Source organism: Miniopterus schreibersii, assembly GCF_964146895.1.
Source record: "Miniopterus schreibersii genome assembly, chromosome: 15".
In the NCBI taxonomy this organism is placed as follows: domain Eukaryota; kingdom Metazoa; phylum Chordata; class Mammalia; order Chiroptera; family Miniopteridae; genus Miniopterus; species Miniopterus schreibersii.
The window spans coordinates 21,049,751-21,069,918 of record NC_138115.1 but is presented as its reverse complement, the minus strand read 5'-3'; the positions used below and the strand labels follow the sequence as shown (position 1 = coordinate 21,069,918).

General features: G+C 48.5%; 1 protein-coding gene across 2 annotated transcripts; it reads right to left on the bottom strand.

The window, feature by feature from the left end:
* Window positions 1–522: 522 nt before the first annotated feature.
* Window positions 523–12,780, bottom strand: IL17RE (interleukin 17 receptor E). 2 transcript variants are annotated; one of them, XM_081159246.1, is made up of 16 exons: window positions 12,533–12,736; window positions 12,171–12,186; window positions 11,260–11,382; window positions 9,391–9,488; window positions 8,977–9,136; window positions 8,742–8,881; window positions 7,650–7,718; window positions 6,422–6,488; window positions 5,251–5,426; window positions 5,118–5,165; window positions 4,991–5,036; window positions 4,669–4,817; window positions 2,909–2,977; window positions 2,374–2,425; window positions 2,197–2,295; window positions 523–1,713 (listed from the first exon to the last, which is right to left on the bottom strand). In XM_081159246.1, the coding sequence occupies exons 1-16, from the start codon at window positions 12,662–12,664 to the stop codon at window positions 1,157–1,159; spliced, it is 2,001 nt and encodes a 666-aa protein (XP_081015372.1). In that variant the 5' UTR covers window positions 12,665–12,736; the 3' UTR covers window positions 523–1,156. The 2 variants fall into 2 exon arrangements, with proteins under 2 accessions (XP_081015372.1, XP_081015373.1); XM_081159247.1 differs by lacking the exon at window positions 12,171–12,186 and having other exon boundaries at window positions 12,515–12,780.
* Window positions 12,781–20,168: the final 7,388 nt, after the last annotated feature.

Below are 20,168 nucleotides of genomic sequence, written 5' to 3'. Positions count from 1 at the left end.
TGCATTCCGGGGCCTGGGCAATCCTGGGGCATTTTTGCTTCCCACATGATTCTGAGATCTTGGTGCCCACTGGATCCCCTCTTACTGGGCACTCAGGGTCCCTTCACACAGTCTCGCTGGGCCTCGGTGACCCTTTGTGGGTCAGGAGCTCTAATGGCAGAGACAAGGGGCACCAGAAAGTGGGCGTTTCACCACTTCCCAACTATGCTCAAGTGTGGTAGTGGTGGGAGAAGGAACCCAGGATCCGGAGCCAGGCAAACAGGGGTCCCATTTGTGCTTTTGCCATGGGCTGGCTGTGTGCTGATGGACACACAACACTTTTCTGAACTGTTTTTTCCTCTCTTCTCATGAAAGAATCACAGTGAGGATCAAGATTTCCAGGTCCTCCTTCGTCTTTCCAGTGGCACTGCGTGATGGACGGTGGTGTGGGTGTGGACATGAAGGATATAGGCCACAAATGGATGGATAATAACCCCCGGGCAAGGTGTTGCTGCCCTCCCCCCAGTTGAGGATCCTGGGCACACCAGAGAAACGCATTGTGTTTCTTAGTTTATCCATCATGTTTGCCTTTATTCATCTTTCTCCATCTTGGTGTCCACTGTCCCATCTTTGCCCTGGCCACCCAAAGCCTTTTTCCCTTGGTCCTGTTCTCCCTCCCTCTCCATCTGGGCAAGGCCTGGGTTTGGGAATGGGGGATCCCTGGCCCCTAAGGGAGTTGTCTCCCATTCTCTGGAGTCAACCCCCTTCGGAGCTGCCATAGCTCCTCCCTCCCCTAACCCTGCCCCAACCCTGCCCCAACCCCTCCAGCCTGCAGAGGAGCGTGTGCAGACTCCTCTCTGGAATTTTGGAGAGAGGAAGTGGGAAGATCTCCTTCCCCCATCAGGACTGGAGTCAGAGGAGCCCCCAGTAAAGAGAGACTCTCTCCCTGGGGGTTCTGAGAGGCCGGGAAGCGTGGGGAGGAGGCTGGACACAGGTGCGCACGGGCCAGGAGTGAGTCGGGCGCTGTGCTCCTGGGCTGGAAGGCAGCGAACTCGACTTTCGGGCAGTAGTCCTCAGGAGGCACCCCCAAGAATTCCAGGGTAGAAGCCTCTTTCTGGGGTGCCAGCCAGTGCCCCAAGCCGGCGGCCAAGACGTCTCGATTGCCCGGGAGCTCTCCTCAGCCTTGGTGGGCAAGCTTGGCCGCCTCGCGTTCCAGCCTGCGGCACAGCTCCAGGCGACTCCGCAGACACGAGCGGGCGCCCAGGCGGCCCCAGCCGAGGGCCTGGGGGGAAGGGCCGGCGTCCAGCGCGCGCAGCAGGCGGGGCAGGTCGCGCAGCAGGCGGTAGCGCGGCAGGGCGCGCAGCGGCGGGGGGATGTCGCCCTTGGCACAGAGGCGACTGAAGTAAGCGAGCAGCAGGAGCGGGCGCGGGGCCGCGCGGAGCAGGGTGCGTAGGGGCGCGCTGCGGGTGTCCGGGCAGCAGGCGGGGCCGGAACCCGCGCTGCTCCACAGCAGCAGCACGGTGCCCCGCTCCCGCATCACCTGCGCCCGCGCCGCCCACAGCCACGGCAGCGGGCCCACGCGTGCGACGCGCGTCCCCTCCCACAGGTCCACGATCACGTCGCGCCCGCCGCCCAACGTGGCCCGCAGCAGTTCAGCCAGCGCTCCCACCAGGCGCCGCTGTGCCTCCGAGTCCGCCACGTGCAGAAGCAGCACCGGTTGCGGTTGGCCGGGGCCTAGGGCGTGAGCGAGCGATGAACAGGGTGGGAGTTAAGGGGCAGCCCAGCTCTGTCTTCCTCGGCCTCAGGGCCACATCCTACGGTGCCCCCTCCCCAGTTCCTAATCTGCGCTGGGGGTGGGTACCCAAGGTACCTTTAGTCAATAGGATGCTTTGGGGGCTATTTAGATAAAGGCACCCGGGGAGGGGGGAGGGCCAGGGTGCCAGAATTGGCAGGTGCAGCGCAGGCTGGATGTCCACTGCACTGGCCTGTAGCCCAGAGACTGCCCTGAACCGCCTGCACAGAGGAAACTTTGCCCTGCCTTAACCATCTCTGCTCACTAGAGGGCCTGAGGCGCAGCCCCTTGGGTAGCAGACAGCTGGGTGTAGCGGCAGGTACTGTGGCTCTTGGGGAAGGGAGACTGGGCAGGGGACAGGTGTGGGCAACTAGCCTAGGAGCTGGGCAGGTCTAAATCCCCAAATTACGCCTGAGTGAGCTTACCTGACAGTGGGCGCCGGAGGATGAGAGCCAGAACAACCCCCAATAGGGTGGCGAGGGCCAGCAGTGCCAGGATCAGTAGTCCCAGGTGTCTGTTAGAAACTGAGTGCAGCAGGGTGAGGCCAAGCTGGGCTCCTCAGTGCCCAACCTTCCTCTTACTCCTCCCCTCAAAGAACTCACCATCTGGACACAAGAGGTGCTTCCAGGCAAACTGGACATCTGACCTCCAGACCTGAAGACACAGAGCCCCCCACCCCCCACCCCGTGAGCCAGGGTATAGTGCCTCCTGCAGGGGAAATTCAATGAGGCATGGGGGTGGTGAAGGGGAGACTCCCTGGATAGGGAATTCACCCAGCACAGAACAGGGCAAGAGTGGCAAACTCAAAAAGTAAACTCCAGGTTGGCCAGGGTATCCATGAGGACCTGGAGGGCACAGGCCCTGTCTGAAGTAATCAGACACCACTGAGCTCCAGCCTGTTGTCACTAGGCCAGAATGTGGACACAGAGCACTAGGTTTTCTGATTTTTCAAGAGAAGCCAGAAATCAGGTTTTTAAAAATATGATGTCTCCCAATGTTTAAATGGTAACAACAAATTCCAATTTCAAACACCATGCTGTACAAACCAAACACTTTTGCAGACTAGATTTGCCCCATGTGCCACCTGTGGAGTAGATGCTAGGGGAGTGTGTGTAGAGGGAAAGCAGGATTCCTTACCAGGACACAGGCCCCTGGCCTCAGGAAGGGAATGATGAGGTCTAGTGTCACTGGGCTTGAGCCCTGAGTCTGTTGGAATAAAGAACAAAATGACTGTTCTCATGGCAGCAAATCTGGCTCTGTCTAGCCTCTGAGCCTTTGCCTATGCTGTTCCTCCTTTCTACCCACCACCCAAATCCTCCCCAGGCTTAAGGCCAAGTGCCACCCCCGACAAGAAGCCTTCCCTGGCTTCATTCCTAGATCCCACTGATCATTCCCAGATTGGAACTGCTACACAGATACACATTAATCAGGAAATAAGGTACTCGTCGACAGACATACTCTGGGTGCCAACTCTGTGCCAAGCCCTGAGGAAAGAAGGCAGTGCAGATGTTGTCTCTGTCCTCTAGCAGCTCACAAAACAAGGAGGCTAATTATATGCTCCCCTACTCCTGTCCTGCACACCTGAAGGGGTGGGTAGCTTATCCATTGACAAGAATGTAAGTTGTGGAGTCAGGAGACCACAGCTAATAAAGTCAGGCTTAACTATTGCCTCGTGGTTCCTAGCTGTGTGATATTTGGTATATTGATCCCTCAGCCTCAGTTTCTTCACTTGCTTGGGAAGAGTAATGATCCTTGGTTTACCATGTTATTGAAGATCACGTGAAAATATGCATATGAACACTCTTTATAATACACAGTGCAGTGTGTATGCATTTAGTAGTAGTAGCTATTATTACACCATGGACTCCTAGGGACAGAGATTCTGTTATATTCTTTTCTTGTATCTTCCAGGGCCTAAGACAGAGTAGGCACTCAATAAATGCATGCTGAATTGGACAGAATTGATTGCCATCTGTCCACAAGCAGGATGTGGCTCTGCCCTGTGTTCTGGGTGCTGGGTAGGGAGCTGATCAGAATCTCCATCCTTTGGGAACACACTCCACCCCCTACACGCTACCCGACCCTGTCCCAGGTCCCATTGTCCAGTCATCTGTGAGCAAGGGCTGATGCAAGAGCTCTCAAATCACAGCTGAACTCAGTGAAGGTGGTCTTTTCCCAGCTCACAGGAACAAATGAGTCCATGGATTTAGCTCTCAATTTTAGGCTTTCCCACATGGCCTTGTCTTAAGTCTTGAGCATTTGCTGCCACCTGTTTGCTTGGGCATCCTCAGACAATACCCAACAAATAAGCAAGCTGCAGATGAGTATTTAAGAAAGAACTGGGAAGAGCTACTCATGCTTAGTCAGCTTGGGGCTGTGGTTTTGAAGATAGATTTGATTGTGGTTTTTATATCAGATACACAGAAGAAAGTCTACTAGTCAAATTGTTCTTAGTTCATACAATAGAGTTAAATCTGTCAGTAGTTCATACAATAGAGTTAAATCTGTCAGTAGTTTACAGTTTTCCAGAGGCTCTGTCTCCCAGGATAGTCAGAGAACCCCTGCCAGGTGCCGTGGAGGCAGGAGCGTGGTGGCAGAGGACAGCTGAGTGCGAGAGGGCATCAGTATAAAATGTGGCAGCAGTCTTAGTGGGCCCGAGAACAGCTGGACGTGAGAGGGCCAGTCTTTTGCCTCTGTTTATCCCTGTAAGTTCAGGAGCTGGAAGGATTAGGAACTGCCCCATGGAAGACCCCGCTGACTAGTAGAGGAAGCAGCTGAACAAAGCCTGACCAACTAAATAAATCACTAGATGATGTAAGTCAAGAATCTGCTTGCCTCCACCCGCTGTGCTCTGGGCAACAGGACCTGGTGGGGGCCGAGGTCTGGCTAGGTCGTACCTGGCTGATGCTGTACACAGGGGGGACCAGGCTGTCCTGCCCCAAGACTGGATGGCTCCAGGCAGCACTGAAGGTGGCATGCATCCTTGTGGAGAAGTGAAGGATCAGCTGCTGGGCCTGGGTGTCCATGCTCACATTCCAGGATGGGGCTGCCAGGGAGTGAGGAAAAGGGTATCATGTGAGAAACCCTGTTTGTGGGAGGTGATAGGAGCTGGGCTAGTTGACAGAGAAGTCAGGACAGGGCTAGAGTTTGGCTTGGTCACATTTGGGTGAGGGTGAAATGGTGGGAGGCGTTCCCAGCCCGGGTCATTTATTGGCTCACCAGTCCGGTGGGGACATTCAACGTGGCTGCTGTTTCCAAAAGAGAACTGAAAATCCAAGAATGGCAGGTCAGTAAGCCCCAGGCACCATCCATACCCCTACCTATCCACTCTCACTCACACTTATACCTTGAAGCAGAGTTGAGGGTGCAAGTCCACCTTCTCCAAAACATACCACTGTGGTGGGAAAAGGGGGTTAGTCAGGGAGCAGGGCCCTGGGCCCCAGCCCTGTCCACCCAGGTCCTGGGGAGACCTGTCTCACCCCCTCTGACTCTTGAGCTGTGGCATTGGGGAGGTCTTTGCAGAGGGCGTGCCAGCCCTGCCTCTGGCAGAGGGAGGCCTCCAGCTTCAGTGGGCAGCGGAGTGTCGGGGCCATGATCATCTGATTGTGCTGGCTGTAGTCAGTGAAGTTCACTGACTTCCAAAAGTCCGAGCCATCTGGGCAGACAGCAGGGGCAGAGAGTGAGGCCTGGGGAAGCCTGAGCCCTGCTTTGGCCTCATTTTGCCACCCCCATCCACAGGGCATAAGGAGGTGATGTTTGTGAAGGTGCCCAGCACAGTTCCTGGTCTGTCCAGGAACTCAAAAAATGAGCTTGCCTTTCCAGCCCCCTTTTATTACCTTTTCTATTTAGCTGTCTCCTCTCCTTCCTGTACCTCCATTCTGGCTAGCTATTTGCTGCTCCCCAAACTTGAAATCTTTATATCTTTGCTAAGGTTCCTCTCAAAAACAGGAATTCCTTCCCCTCCCTTTTCTCATTTCTAAATCCCACTCGTTTTCTGAGCACAGCTCAGGTGTCACCTCCTCTGAGAGACCACTTGCTGATGACAGGCTTCACTGGCTTCTCCCTTTCCTGAGTTCATGTCCCACAGGCTAGTCCTTACATGCATCCCTGCCCTGGACTGTAGGCTGCTTTGTGCTGTCCATTTCTCATGTTTGAGCATCCTGTCTCTTCAGCTTGGGGACAAGAATGTGTGGACAGCACTTTAGATGTCACCAACCACTTTCACATATCATATTGAAGTCAAGCCTCATAAACAGTTGGCAAGTAAGGCAGGAAAAGTGTCATTATTTTACAGATGAGGAAACAGAGGCTCAGAGAAGAATAAGTGGCAGAGGTGGGACGTGAGTGAGCCCGGCTCTTCTGGTCCATCCCCAGAACACCACTTTCAGCGTCTCCTATTTTTGAACCTCCCACAGTGCTTCGTACAATGTTCAACACTGATTTATTGGCAGGCTGATCAGTAGACATGGTAGTCGTTCCTCCGACTGACTCTGGGGAAAATGCCTGCATGCCTTCTAGGGGCTTCCTCCAACACAGGTAGGAAGTATGTGTATGTGTATGTGTATGTGTATGTGTATGTGTATGTGTATGTGTATGGAAGAGAGACAGAGAGGATCTGTGTGCACAAGTGTGCATATAAGCAGCACTCACAGGCTTCAGGCCAGTTCTGGAAGGGACATTTTTTGCGCCTCACGGTGTCCTCTTGCAGGTAGGATGCCTGGGGGAACAGGGGAGCAAGCAGGGAAGGTCAGAGGAAGGGCTTTTCCTCTATCACTCAGGCCTGAAACTCATTCTGGCTTGCCTTGCTGTGGTGCAAGCTGCCTGAGCTGGCAGGGCTCTGAGGAGGGGCAGTGCAGGGTGCAGGCCAGGGTAAGTGGTGCCTGACACTGGCGGAGGAACTCCAGAATATGGGAGTGAGATCAGTTAGTGAGGGATTGAGTCCTCTTGTACCTGGAGAGGAGAACCTAGCCCCAGAAAGAGGCAGATCGTGAGGGCCACATCTCAGTCCACACCTCCACTCTCAGTGGTTCCCAAGGTGCCTCGTGCCCTGTGTGGGCCCCTTCGTCTGGGCTGCCCAAACGCCCGATGGTTGTCCACCCGGGCAGATGCTCAGCGCTCCAAGTCTCTGCCTGCACCCTCCCTTTAGTTTCCTCTTGTGTGACAAGGCCCCTGCCTTTCTGTCTAATCCAAAGAAGTCTTGATGTTAAGCACTTCAGAATTATGGAGAGGAGGAGGACCGCCATAAGGGCTAGGGGGGACAAAACTTTTGAGGCCATATGGAACCTTGCAATGGTCACATGTCCCCACTGTGACTGATCAGTACACACAGTGAAGGCAGCTGTCTATTCTGCCTCTGTGGGCTGAGGCCAAGTCTAGGCCAAGAAAAGCTGGGCTTGGGTGGGGCTAAGGTTAGAATCACCCCCAAGGATGTCTCACATTCAGCAGGACACTTCCATCTCTGACCCAGTGTGTGGCTCACAGTTAAGCTGGCACCTGTCTTCCCAAGCACCTCGTTAACACCCAGTGGTGTGTTTTTTTGTTTGTTTGTTTTTTTAAATATATCTTTATTGATTTCATAGAGAAGAAAGGAGAGGGAGAGAGAGAGATAGAAACATCAATGATGAGAGAGTCATTGATCAGCTGCCTCCTGCATGCTCCCAACTGGGAATCGAGCCCGAAACCCAGGCATGTGCCCTGATCGGGAATTGAACCCTGATCACCTGGATCCGAGGTGGCGGCTCAACCGCTGAGCCACGCCCGGCCGGGTAACACCCAGTTGTTTTAAAACCTGACTTACTGGAGATATGTTTGAACAACTGCACTATCAGGGGGCCTAGGAGTGGGGCCATGGACAATCCACACTTTTTTCTCTACTCACCTCTATGCACAGACAGGGCAGAAGGAATTCATAAGGCAGGTCTATAGTGTGGCCCCAAGACACGGTTTTCTGTTGACGAAGCAGTAAAGGGAGAGAAGAGATGCCTGAGACAGAGCATAGGCACCCTGGACGAGGGCAGGAGGAAGCTGGGAACTTCACCAACACCTTATTTTTCCTCTTACATGAAACTTAATTATTTCATCAAAAAATTTCCTCCCAAAGGGTCTCTGTTCTGTACCCTGACAATTTTCCCTAGGTGTCTCAATATAGGGTGGGGTTAAAGTAGGTTTACAGTTGTTTGTATGGAAAATAGCACAATAATTGATAAATAATACAAGAATAAACTCTGTGTTTTATATACTCATTACTGAAAACTACTTTTGCACCATCCTCACATGGAGCTGGGGGAGGGAGGAGACAGGGAAAGGACTATATATTTAAGGTACGCCAGGTAGGGTGCTAGGTGCTAAAGTAGTAACTCAAGTAAATGCTAGCATCGCTGTGATCTTGGAAGGTGTCATCACCCTTTTCTAAATAGAGGGCTGAGGGCTTCCGGGGTGCAGCATCAGTCCCTGTAAATGGTACCAACTGTACATACACAAGGGCCTCGGTGACAACTGGAGATTGAGGCAGGGTGTTAGGATCCGGGCTGGGAGAATGAGGGTCATCTCATTTTCTGAGGAAAGCAACAAAGGAAAGGAAATGGACGGGTACCAGGACAGATGTGACCACTTTGTTATTTTTTCAGGGAGAACCACTTCTTGAAGGAATTGAAAGGTTTCTTAGTGCAACCTGAATCTCACTGAGGCTCCTCTCATTGGGGGTAAATACCATATTCATTTCTCTGCTAGTCATTCATGGTTGCCCCAGGTCTCTGCATGTCCTTTCCTTTCCTTTCCTCTTAGGTGACAAGGCCTCCTGCATTTTCTATCTAGTCCAAAGAAGTCTTAATGCTAGGCACTTCGGACTTGTGGGTCTTGGAGAATTATTTTCCCTCCCTGGACCTCAGTCTCCCTGTATGTACAATGGGTAGGCCATTTTTGCTCCAGCACTGTGTGATCTGGCTTTTTACAGGAAGATGGCACTCCATACCTGGGCATCAAAGGGACTGCTCAACTCTTCGCACTCTAGTGCCCACTGGTGACAAAGTCGCACATTGACCTCAGGGCCTGGGGGAATGCTCACTCGAATAGCCCGTGCCTCAGGCAGCAAGTCAAAGGAGAACTCAGGCCCTGGGGAGAAGAGGCAGTTGGTGGCCTTGTCTCTTGCCCTTAGCAAATGCACCACTACTTGACTGTGTCCATCTCCGGTCACATCCCATGTCTACCTTTATGCCTTTGTGAGTCCTGTCTTGGGAGATCTTCTACTGCCTCTGGATCGGAAAGTTGGGTCCTTTTGAAGCGCAGCCCCTTCTGGGAGATGTCTGGGGAGGGGACAAAGATGTGATGGCCCTTCTCAGACAGGCAACGGCAACTCAGCAGCTTCCTCTGTAGGTAGAGAGCAAGGTTGCCCTTAAGCCAGGAATAAGGCTCTTTGGCTTCTATTTCTCCCTCTGGAGCCTGCAGTACCACAGGCAAGTTGCTCAACATTTAGGCCTCAGTTTCCCTAACTGTGTAATGGACGAATAATCTACTTCATCTCCACACGTTCCATCTCTCACACAGCCGGAGAACAGAATGAGCAGCCAGAAAGAAAAGGGTTGTGAGGCACAGGGCAGGGCTGGAATAGGCAGGGAGAGTACCTGAGCAGATGCTGGCATCCTGTGTCTCCTACAGAACTGGAACATGTAAGACTTTTTGGATTTCTGCACCAGGCGGTGGAACCAGCCCCGCTGAAGGTCTGCACAGGAAAGGGCATATTTAATATCCAGCCCTTCACTGCCCCTTCCCTACCTGGAGATGGTAGCCCAGTGTTGGATAGTAAGTCATTTTAGATCAGGGAGGGTAATGACATCAAACCTCTTTAGCCGCGAAAGTTATGATGCAATAAAAAGTGTATTAATTTCTTGCCCTGCCCAGGTAGGTCAGTTGGTTAGAGCATCGTCCCGATATGCCAAGGTTGCCAGTTCAGTCCCCAGTCAAGACACATACAAGAAGCAACCAATAAACGCATAAGTAAGTGGAACAACAAATCGATGTTTCTCTTTATCTCTGTCTGTCTCTCTCCCCCTTTCTCTCTCTTTAAAATCAATAAATAGCCCGGCCAGCATGGCTCAGCGGTTGAGCACCGACCTATGATCCAGAAGGTTGAGGTTCGATTCCTGGTCAGGGCACGTGCCTGAGTTGCCAGCTCTGTCCCCAGTGGGGGGCGTGCAGGAGGCAGCCTATCAATGACGACTCTCTCATCATTGATGTTTCCCTCCTCTTCTCTTCTTCCTTTCTCTTTCTTTCTTTTTTTTTAAAATATATCTTTATTGATTTCAGAGAGAGGAAAGGAGAGGGAGAGAGAGAGAGAGAGAGAAACATCAATGATGAGAGAGTCATTGATCGAGCCCACAACCTGGGCATGTGCCCTGACTGGGAATCGAACTCCAATCGCCTGGATCCTAGGTCGATGCTCAACCGCAGAGCCACGCCTGGCCGGGCCCTTCTCCCTTTCTCTCTGAAATCAGTAAAGACATATATTTTTAAAAAATCAATAAATAGCCCTAGCTGGTTTGACTCAGTGGTTAGAGCATAGGCCCGCAGACTGAAGGTTCCTGGGATCAATCCTGGCCAAGGGTATGTACCTTGGTTGCAGGCTTGATCCCTGACCCCAGTGAGAGAGTGTGCGGGAGGCAACCAATTGATGTGTCTCTCTAACATCGATGTTTCTCTCTCTCTCTCTCGCTCGCTCTCACTCTTTCCTTTCCACTCTCTCTGAAAGCAATGGAAAAAATATCTTTGGCCCAGCTGGGGTGGCTCAGCGGTTCGATTCCTGGTCAGGGCACATGCCCAGGTTTCGGGCTCAATCCCCAGTTGGGGGCATGCAGGAGGCGGCCAATCAATGACGACTCTCTCATCATTGATGTTTCAACTCTCTCTCTCCCTCTCTCTGAAATCAATAAAGATACATATATTTTTTTAAAAAAAGAAAGAAAAGAAAAAAGAAAAAATATCCTTCAGCGAGGATTAAAAAATAATAATAATAATAAATATTTTAAAGGATTAATTTCTTAAGTAGAGAAAAATAGAGAACATCTTAAAGATGTCCATTGTAGCATTATTTATAACAGTGAAAAACCACAAACTAGCAGTTCTTAAACAGTGTATGGGCATTTAGTATAGATCAGGCACTGAGATGGGCAATAAAAATACAGAGTTGAATAAGAACAATCTTACTGTACAAATATAAGGTAATAATAGTAAATGTATAGAACTACCATTTTGATTCCAGCAATTGGTACTAGCTGACAGGAGAAACACCTTCACAAAATGATACAAATGACCTTATTAATATCAGTCGTGCTGTGCTATTTTAGGATGACCTAAGGCTCTGCTGAGGTTGACAACACCACAAATATGTGTTCTAGTATAAGTTCCATTTGCCTCAGCCTCTTCCCATTCCCCCCAACCCAAATGCCCCTAATTCACATCTTCACTGAGAATGGCCCGAGGGCTATCCCTCATACCCGAAGGAGTTGACACCAGGTGCAGGCACAAACAGCAGGGACAGTACGAGAGCCAAGCACCCCAAGGCTTTGGGGAGATGGGGAGGGCCAACAGGGTATGGCAAGGAAGAGGGGCAGATCTTTCTGCAAAAGATGAAAAAAAAAATCAAGTGTTAGGGTCCAAGGACATCTCTCCTGCCTCAGATAAGTTAGACTTGAGGCTGAACTCTGCCACTTATATCCTGGCTGTGTGGCCTTGGGGAAGTTATGGACCCCTCCAAGCCTCAACTTTACCATTCATAAAGTGGGGCTGTTAAGAGTAAGTAAGATAAGGTGTGGGAAAATATGAAAGTCATTTTAGTACTGACAGTTACGGGGTGCGGCGTCTGGAGGTTTGCACATGTTTCTCATTTAATCCTCTGCACAGCTCGGGGGCAACAGTCTTCATTGCACCATCATTTCTACTGTCCTGACAGACCCCTCAGAAACGGAGGGTCGGAGGGGTTCAGTGCACTGCCTGCAGCACACACGGAGTATGTGGCAGAGTGATAATGATAACGCAGACCCAGGCTCGTCTAGATTCGAAACCCTCGCTCTCTCCTTGATGCTGTGCTGCTTCCCAGGCTGGGAACCAAAAATTAAAATGCAAGCCTCACTGGGGATCCGGAGCAAAATGGATGTGGGGGGCCTGGCCAGTGTGGCTCAGTGGATAGAGCATGGGCCTGCACACCGACCAGTCACAGGTCAACCTGGGTTGCAGGTTCGAACCCTGGCCCGGTCCAGGAGCCTGCTGGAGGCAACCAATCAATGTGTCTCTCTCACATTGATGTTTCTCTCTCTCCCACTCCCTCCCTTCCACTCTCTCTAAAAATCAATGGGGAGCAGGGGAAAAGGGTGTGGGGAAGAAGAACAGGGCAGGGAATGAGACTTACCAGTCAAACTGTTATCCTGAAGGCACAGGGACCAATTGGGGGGGAGGGGGGAGAAAGGAGAGAAGTATAGTTAGTAGGGATTCTCATAAGGAGCACTCTCCTTGGGGTTTTTGTCTCAGATCACCGAATTCTGAGGCCCAGAAGCTAACAGCCCATCCACTATGGCTTTTTTCTTCCCAGCTCCACCCTGCCCAGGCCCTCAGGCCACCAGGACCTGGTACTCCTCTGAAACTGTGTGGAGGACACACTGAGGCTACCACCAGAGCACAGTAACTTGGGGAGGTGGAAAAGGAAAGACAGGAGAGTGGAGAGCTTTGCCAGCGTGTGCCAAGCAGGTGTTCCACCCGGCAAAGGCACCTTACCACGTGGGAGGCCAGCAGACGGCGGCTATTCCAGTGGGGCCGACAGGGACAGCCAATCCCAGCAGAGGCCGAGAAGCCAATGAGCAGCAGGTGGAGAGGCAGGAGCAGGGCTGCCAGTCTGGGGCGCCCCATGGACTTCCGTTGGGTCAGGGCACCCAGAACATGGCTGCACGGCCTGAGGTGGGTGGCAGGACTTTGCAGTAGAGCAGCACGGAGCACAATGCCAGCAGGAACCCTCGCCTCAGCCTGCCCTTGCCCCGCCCAGCCCCAAAGCTCCTCCTTGATCCTAACGAGCAGGCCAGGCCGCATTCCTTCTCCTCCAAGCAGAGGGACTGAAAGATGCTTGCCCCCCAGAAAACCCTACTGTCTCCAACTGGAGGGCAAGGGGCTCCTGCTCTGGCAGAGAAATAGCAGGAAAGAGACCAGCACAGGGTTAGGTAAATGGTCGGCTACACCCATTTCTTAACCCCTCCTACTCCTGCAACACTCTCTAGATCATGCCCCACCTGTTAACTGGCTCTTGGACTTGGATCTCCTCTGGACACATGCTTAATCCCCTCTTAGAGAATTAACAGAGCTATTAAGCACTACTCCACATTGGATGACAGAGGTGACTGACGCACCATTTGAAGTTGGGCAGAACAGCAAGAAAACACTAAAAGATGCACATAAGCCTCACATGACCCCATACGCATCCCTATTCCCTACCTGACCGACTCTCAGGACTGCTGCTCAGCTTTCTCTACCCATTGGCCAGTTCCAGGTTTTCTGGACAAAGGGCTTCATGCCAAAGGGGCCTCCACCTTCAAGGATCCACTAATCAGTACAGTCTGCTCAGGAAGTCACAGATCTCATAGCAGAGGCCTGGAGCAAAGGGAGCGGGCCCCACACACTGACCTGATTTCCTGTGGTTTCTGATGATGCTGACGAGGCTCCACTCTTTGTTGTGACCCTCCCCATCATCCCACAGCTTCCTCCTGCTCATGGAGCATTTGAGCTGCTTCAGCCCTCACCTTGGTGACACACACAGTGGAAAGAAAGTTTGGGGGCACACCTACTGGGTTAAGGCATCTTAAAATTGTTACTGTCACTCTGCACCTTTCGGTAGACTGACCATAGTCATTTTTAGGCCAATTGTAGTTTCTAAGTCTTTAAGTCCACTGCTGAAGATCCCATCCTACCCATTATCCTAAAAATACCCTCTAGCTTTTGAGTTCCTTAGAAGATAAAGACACTTTCTTAATATTGTTTAATTGATTTTAGAGAGGGCGGAAGGGAGAAGAATAGAGAGATAGAAACATCAATGATAGCTGCCTTCTGCATGGCCCCTACTGGGGATGGAGCCTGAAACCTGGGCATGTGCCCTGATGGGGAATCGAACCGGTGACCCCACACCAGCCAGGCAAGACCTTTTCTTATTTTTTTTTCTTATTCTTTATGCTTCTCCAATGCCTAGGGGTGGATGTCATGAAATAGGTGCTCTGTAATTGAATAAATGTCAATTATAATAGCAGTTTATCTGTTTCACATTTCACAAAACACTTTCATATTTGATCCTTGTAATTACATTACAAGACAGGTGGTAATTATTGTTTTCATTCCATAAAGATAAATAAGCTGAAAGGAACGTTATTTAGTCAAAGTCAAGGTCTCTAGCTTAGGGAGCTCCACTGCTGCCAGCCTCTCACAGTTCAACTCTCTTATGGTCTCTCCTTCCACTGTCTCATCTCCCTCTGCTTCTGGGAACTCCACAGGGTCTGCCTGACACAGCTCTATCTTTTGGCCTTGGAGCCCATCACTGCAAACAAGTCAGTAAGATATGAGGGGAGGGAAGAGTGGTCTGGCCATACTAAGGATTAATTAGGGAGTCTTCCCCCTAAATTGTTACCTAATCCACAGTGGTTTAGATCTATATAGATTGTGCATTTTTTTATATCTTATTTTTATTTTTTACAATATAGTTAGATTTTTATTCTCTCTATTATGGGAGCAGAGGGATGGGAACCTCCACACAGTCCATGCTACCCATAATTGGCCATCTTGCAAGAGTAGCTGCAGCTAGTTTCTTGTAGATTATACTGTAGAACAAGGGGTGAGCCTCACTCCTTCACCAAATTCCCAGACTAGCCAAAATTGTTCAGGGCTCATCTGGGAAAGAGAGTTCACTAACTTGAATATTAGCAAGTCACATCAAGGACTCTGCTAAAAGAAATGCAGAATCACAACATTGCAGCTCATAAGAAGTTTAGTGTGTCTTCAAGACACTATACAGCCCAGCTGAGTGTGGCTCAGGGGTTGAGCATCGACCTAGGATCCAGGAGATCACAGTTCGATTCCCTGTCAGGGCACATACCTGGGTTGAGGGCTCGATCCCCAGTTGGGGGCATGCAGGAAGCAGCTGATCAATGACGACTCTCTCATCATTGATGTTTCTGTCTCTCCCTCTCCCTTCCTCTCTCTGAAATCAATAAAGATATATTTTTTTAAAAAAGTTTTTTTAAAAAAAAGACACTATACAATGTAGACTCCTCTCCCAGAGAATGGTTTTTCAGAGACATGGAATCATCTTCCAGGTGAGTTGCTCATTTGTCATTTTCATAGGCAGCTGGATTTTTCCTCTTGGATTTCTCAAACTCCTGGGTCCCTCATGTGTAGACAAGATAAATGCCTGAATGCTGCTCAACACGTTGGGGATGTCCTTGCTGAAGTAGTGCAAGAAGACGCACTGCTTGAAGGGTGACGAGCTGTAGGTGATCACATGCTGCACCCGTGACAGCTTCCCAAACTCACGGCCCATGGTGGCAGCGGAGGAGCTGGGGTCACCTCACCCTCCACAGTCACGGGGTCCACCGACCTCCATCTGATTCCGGAAATTGCATTTTTCAATGTTGGGTGGGTGCATGGGTGCATGAAGTGAGAAACTTGGTTCTGTTCTTTAATACACTCTTTTTAAAAAAATTTTAATCCTTACCCAAGGATATTTTTCCCATTGCTTCAGAGGGTTGAAAGAAGAAGGGAAGGAGGGAGAGGGAGAGAAAGAAACATCAATGTGAAAGAGACATGTGGGTTGGTTGCCTCCTACAGGGGCCCCACACAGGCCCCACCCAGAGATCAAGCATGCAACTGAGGTACATACCCTTGGCTGGAATCAAACCTGGCACCCTTCAGTCTGCAGGCTGATGTTTTAACCGCTGAGCCAAACCAGCCAGGACAATACTTCTCTTTTCTTGACCCCTTATATCTTCTGATCTAATTCTCATAAGAAAAATATTTTATTAATTGCTCCCTGATCCTGGCTAAGATATGGTAGGAGAAGCAGAAAATAAATAAATGAAGACACACATACACAAGAACAAAAAAGAAAGGAAAAGGGAAAGGAAAGGAACATGTAGAAAGGAATAAAGATGAGAGAGAAAGGAAGACAGAAAGAGAAAAGAGGTGAGAAAAGGTCTGCTTTTATTTATTGTCTTGCTGGTTTACTTATTTCTCTATTTCTTTATTTTTTAAATGTACTTTAAAAAATTTTACTGATTGATTTTAGAGAGGGAGAGGAAGGAAGAGAGAGAAATATCAAGTTGTTGTCCCACTTATTTCTGTATTCATTGGTTGATTCTTGTATGTGCCCTGACCAGGGATCAAACCCATAACCTTGGAGTATCGGGACAATGCTCTAATCAACTGAGCTACCTGGCCAGGGCTGCTGGTTTACTTACTTATTGTGGAGCTTGTTTTAAAAAGGATTTAAGATAAAGAGCACAGTGGGCAAAATCCAGCACACCCTGGGGAAGAGGAGGGGATCAGGTCAACATTTGCTAAATTCCTACTAGCAGGCTCTGGGCCCTGTGCTTTGCCCACGTTATCTCGTTTTATTAGTACAACTACCTTTGAGGTCAGTTTATTAAACCATTCTGCAGACTAGGAAACACTAGGAAGATTAAGTAACTTGTCCACACACAACAATGAAGAGCTGGGAGTGACCACCATGTCTTTTAGGCTCTTTCTACCAAAACACACTGCTTGAGAGCTGTGGCATGTCAGAGGGTTTCTGGGCACTGTGTTCCACAAGAAGTACTAGGTTTAGCATGTGATGTAGTTGGGTTAACAATGTGGAGGAAGAAACTGGAGTAGTTGGACAAAGGAAAGTAGGTCTTTATGATAGTTTATTATCAGTTGTCAGAGTTCTAGGAGAGAAGAGATTATTTAGCAAGTGTCAACAAGGGAGGATTAACTCTGTGGCTTGAGTAGGAAGGAGGTAGCCAACTGGAGTAAAGGCAACACAGGTGTGTGGCAGGCCTGCAGCACAGAGGCCTGTCCGGATGGAAGGTGGCTGAGGCCTGTCTCACCTGCGGTTTGAGTTGACCTAGATTTCATACTCAACTAATCCTTACCTGGGGACCAAGCCAAGGGCTCAGGAGGCACCTATGCATGCTCAGGTACAGAGTACACTGTGGTGACCCTGAGCAGCCATTTCTCTTGATAGCACTTTACCTATGCATGGACTCTAGTCAGACCATGCAGTAGCATCTCCAGGCTCTTCCTGTAATGGCCAATTGCTACAGTTTACTGGGACTGTGCTTACTTTTGGGGCTCCCTGGGCAGGAAGACCCAATCAATTAGACCAATGCACACCAGAGTGGACAAGTATCTCTTCCTCAGTTCTGCTCTTCCAGAAGGGATCAACCTCCAGAATTCTGATGCAAGACATTATGCCTAAGACAAGAGGTAGAAAGTCCCAATCTGGGAGGGGAAGGCCAATCAAGGGAAGGGATTGTAATATTTAGTAAGCACTTACTATGTAACTATCCATATACATTATTTTACTTAATCCTCACAACAACCCTGGGAGGTGACTACTATGATCCACATATGTCATGTCAAAAAAAAAAAAAAGAGGCTGAAGTATCTTGCTTAAGACAAAAGGTAGTAAAATGTGTGGCTAGAATTCCAACAGAAGTCAGTCTAATAGCAGAAACTGTTCGTTTCACTACACCACACTGCCTTTCTCATGGACTAGATGCTTCTAAGGGTCCTTCCAATGCCTACTCTCTAGTTCTGTAAATATCAGGGAATAATAACCACTCCTCACATTTATATAGTGTTACATAGTTCACAAAGCACTTTCACAATACTTCACCTTATTTGATCCTCAAAATAATCCTGTGAAATATGGAGGTTGATCTAGCTGTGATTAGTAGGTGCATTGGTACTTTAACCCCAGTCTTCTGTTCTAAATGCAGAGCTCTTCCCACTAAATGCTTCAGGGAACACTATAACCCTGGGGCAGGAAAAAATGATTGGAAAAGCCCAGAAGAGCAGAATCCCACAACTTAACAAGTAGGAAAATAAACCAAATGGTGCTTTTTTGGGCATTGATGGTAATTTTCATAATGGTCTTCAAAAGCACTCCAAAACTGCAAAGTGCCATTCTAATAACCAAAGAAATTTTTACTCTTTAAAAACTAATATTATTTGCATTCCAATTTGAAAATTAGCAATCTGTCCCTGGTGCACCTAGCCCCATTATCCACACATTTCCATCTGCTCCTCTCTGCTCTCCAAATTCTACACCTCTTTTAGTCTAGAAGAGCGATTTTCAACCTTTCTCATCTCATGGCACATATAAACTAATTAGCAAAATTCTGCAGCACACCAAAAAATATATTTTTTGCCAATCTGACAAAAACAATAGGTATTATTGATTTACAAAAAAATAATTTTTAAAAACCTACCCTTTTTGCTCTAAAGTGACATTTTAAAAAATCAGGTGCCACCCTGGCTGGGCAGCTCAGTTGGTTGGAGTGTCTATCCTGTACACCGAAAAAGGTTTCAGGTTCTGTTCCTGGTTAGGGCACACAGGTTGTGGGTTGTGGGTTCAATCCCCAGTCAGGGGTGCATGCAGGAGGCCACTGATCAATGTTTCTCTCTCACATTGATGTCTCTCTCTCTTTTCCTCTCTCTAAACATGTCCTTGGGTGAAAATTAAACTCAAAACCAAATCAGGTGCCTGTACTTGTATCTAAGGATTTCTGGTAACAAGAATTAACCAATCATACGCAACCTTATTATGAAACATGGCCAATCAGATGCAACTGTTTATCGTTTGAGACGGGGCACTCACACCAGACCGCTATTGTTGTGTTGGCTGTTGTCATTTTTTTATTTGACAATCTAAGGGAATAGAGATCAGTGCCCCTGACTAAATAGTCAGGTGTTGCATGTTTTAAAAGTTCTTGCGGCACAATGGTTGCAAATCACTGGTCTAGTTCTTTCCTCTGTGAAATACATTCAGACTTTAGTCTACAGCAAGACAAGTTACTTCATTCAATAAGTTCAGAGTGCATACTGTTAGGTACTGAGCAAGGGGTGAGGAAAAGACATATATATAAACTAATAATTCTGTCAACAAGAGGTAAAAATTAAAATGTCATGTAAATCCAAAGAAAGAACTCTCACTCCTTGAAGGGAACAGAAGGCTCCAGAATTACCATATAAACTGGGTCTTGAAGGATAAGTAATAAAGGCGTAGAAAGGGGAAATCATTAAGCAAAGAATACTGGGAAAACATGGAACCAACATGGGGATTCATAAGAGGTTCTGCTTACTGTGTGGTGAGAGTATTGGGAGATGATGCAGGACTGCTGCATTAAGACCACACTTTGGAAATCTCTGAAAGAGATTAAGGAATTTTGGTTGTTCAAAAAATAACGGCACATAGTAGGGACTTATGATGATGATCCAGAGCTATGCTCTTGGTATATTCACTTGCACGTAGGGATGCAGGAAGAACGAATATGAGGTAGAAGGTAAAGAGTTAAGTTTGAGACATGATGAGTTTGATATGATAATCAGGACATCTAGAGGAAGAGATTTTGCAATTAAAAAGAAAGTACTGCCAGTACCTAATAGTGACTGAGTACATACCCAGTGTTCATAGAACAAAAGAATGACTATAACTCTGTAGAGGGCAGAGATCTGCAGTTAAAGATTTGGTATCATCCATTCAGAGACAATAAAGTCAAGTGGATAAGAGTAAAGGGATCCTAGCCAGTATGGCTCAGTTGGTTGGAGCACCCTCCTGTACACCAAAAGATCGCAGGTTTGATTCCGGTCAGGGCACATATCTAGATTGCAGGTTTAGTTGCCAGTTGGGGTGCATATGAGAGGCAACCAATCAATGTTTCTCTCTCCCTCTCTCTAAAAATCAATAAACATATCCTCAGGTGAGGATTAATATATATAAGAGTAAAGGGATACACATCTTTCATGCAGTATTTACTGAGTGTCACTTTTAGATGTGAAAGGGCCTTTAGTTCACAGATCTCTTTTCACTTCCATTTTTAACTTATCTGCTCCACACCATTAAATATTGTGTTCATTAGTTGTTTCACATTTCTATCATGTTTCACCTAGACTGCACATTCCCTGCATGCAGGGATACTTTAAAATTCTTTTGGATACCATAATATAGTCCCCCCCGTTATCTGCAATTTCACTTTCTGTGGTTTCAGTTACCTACAGTCAACCAGTTCAAAAATATTAGAAGAAAAATTCCAGAAATAATTTAGAAGTTTAAATTGTGCACCATTTTGAGTAGCATGACGAAATCTCACAGTGAGACCACATTCACATAACTTTT

Bases quoted from the DNA above. Each gene is read 5' to 3' on its own strand.
- IL17RE (XM_081159246.1), bottom strand. From the start codon at position 12,664: ATGGGGCGCCCCAGACTGGCAGCCCTGCTCCTGCCTCTCCACCTGCTG. The intron at 5,427-6,421 runs GTGAGTGCTGCT...CTGTCTGCCCAG, and splicing joins CCAGAACTGGCCTGAAGCCT to ATGGCTCGGACTTTTGGAAG. The intron at 2,978-4,668 runs GTACGACCTAGC...TTATTCCAACAG, and splicing joins CTGTGTACAGCATCAGCCAG to ACTCAGGGCTCAAGCCCAGT.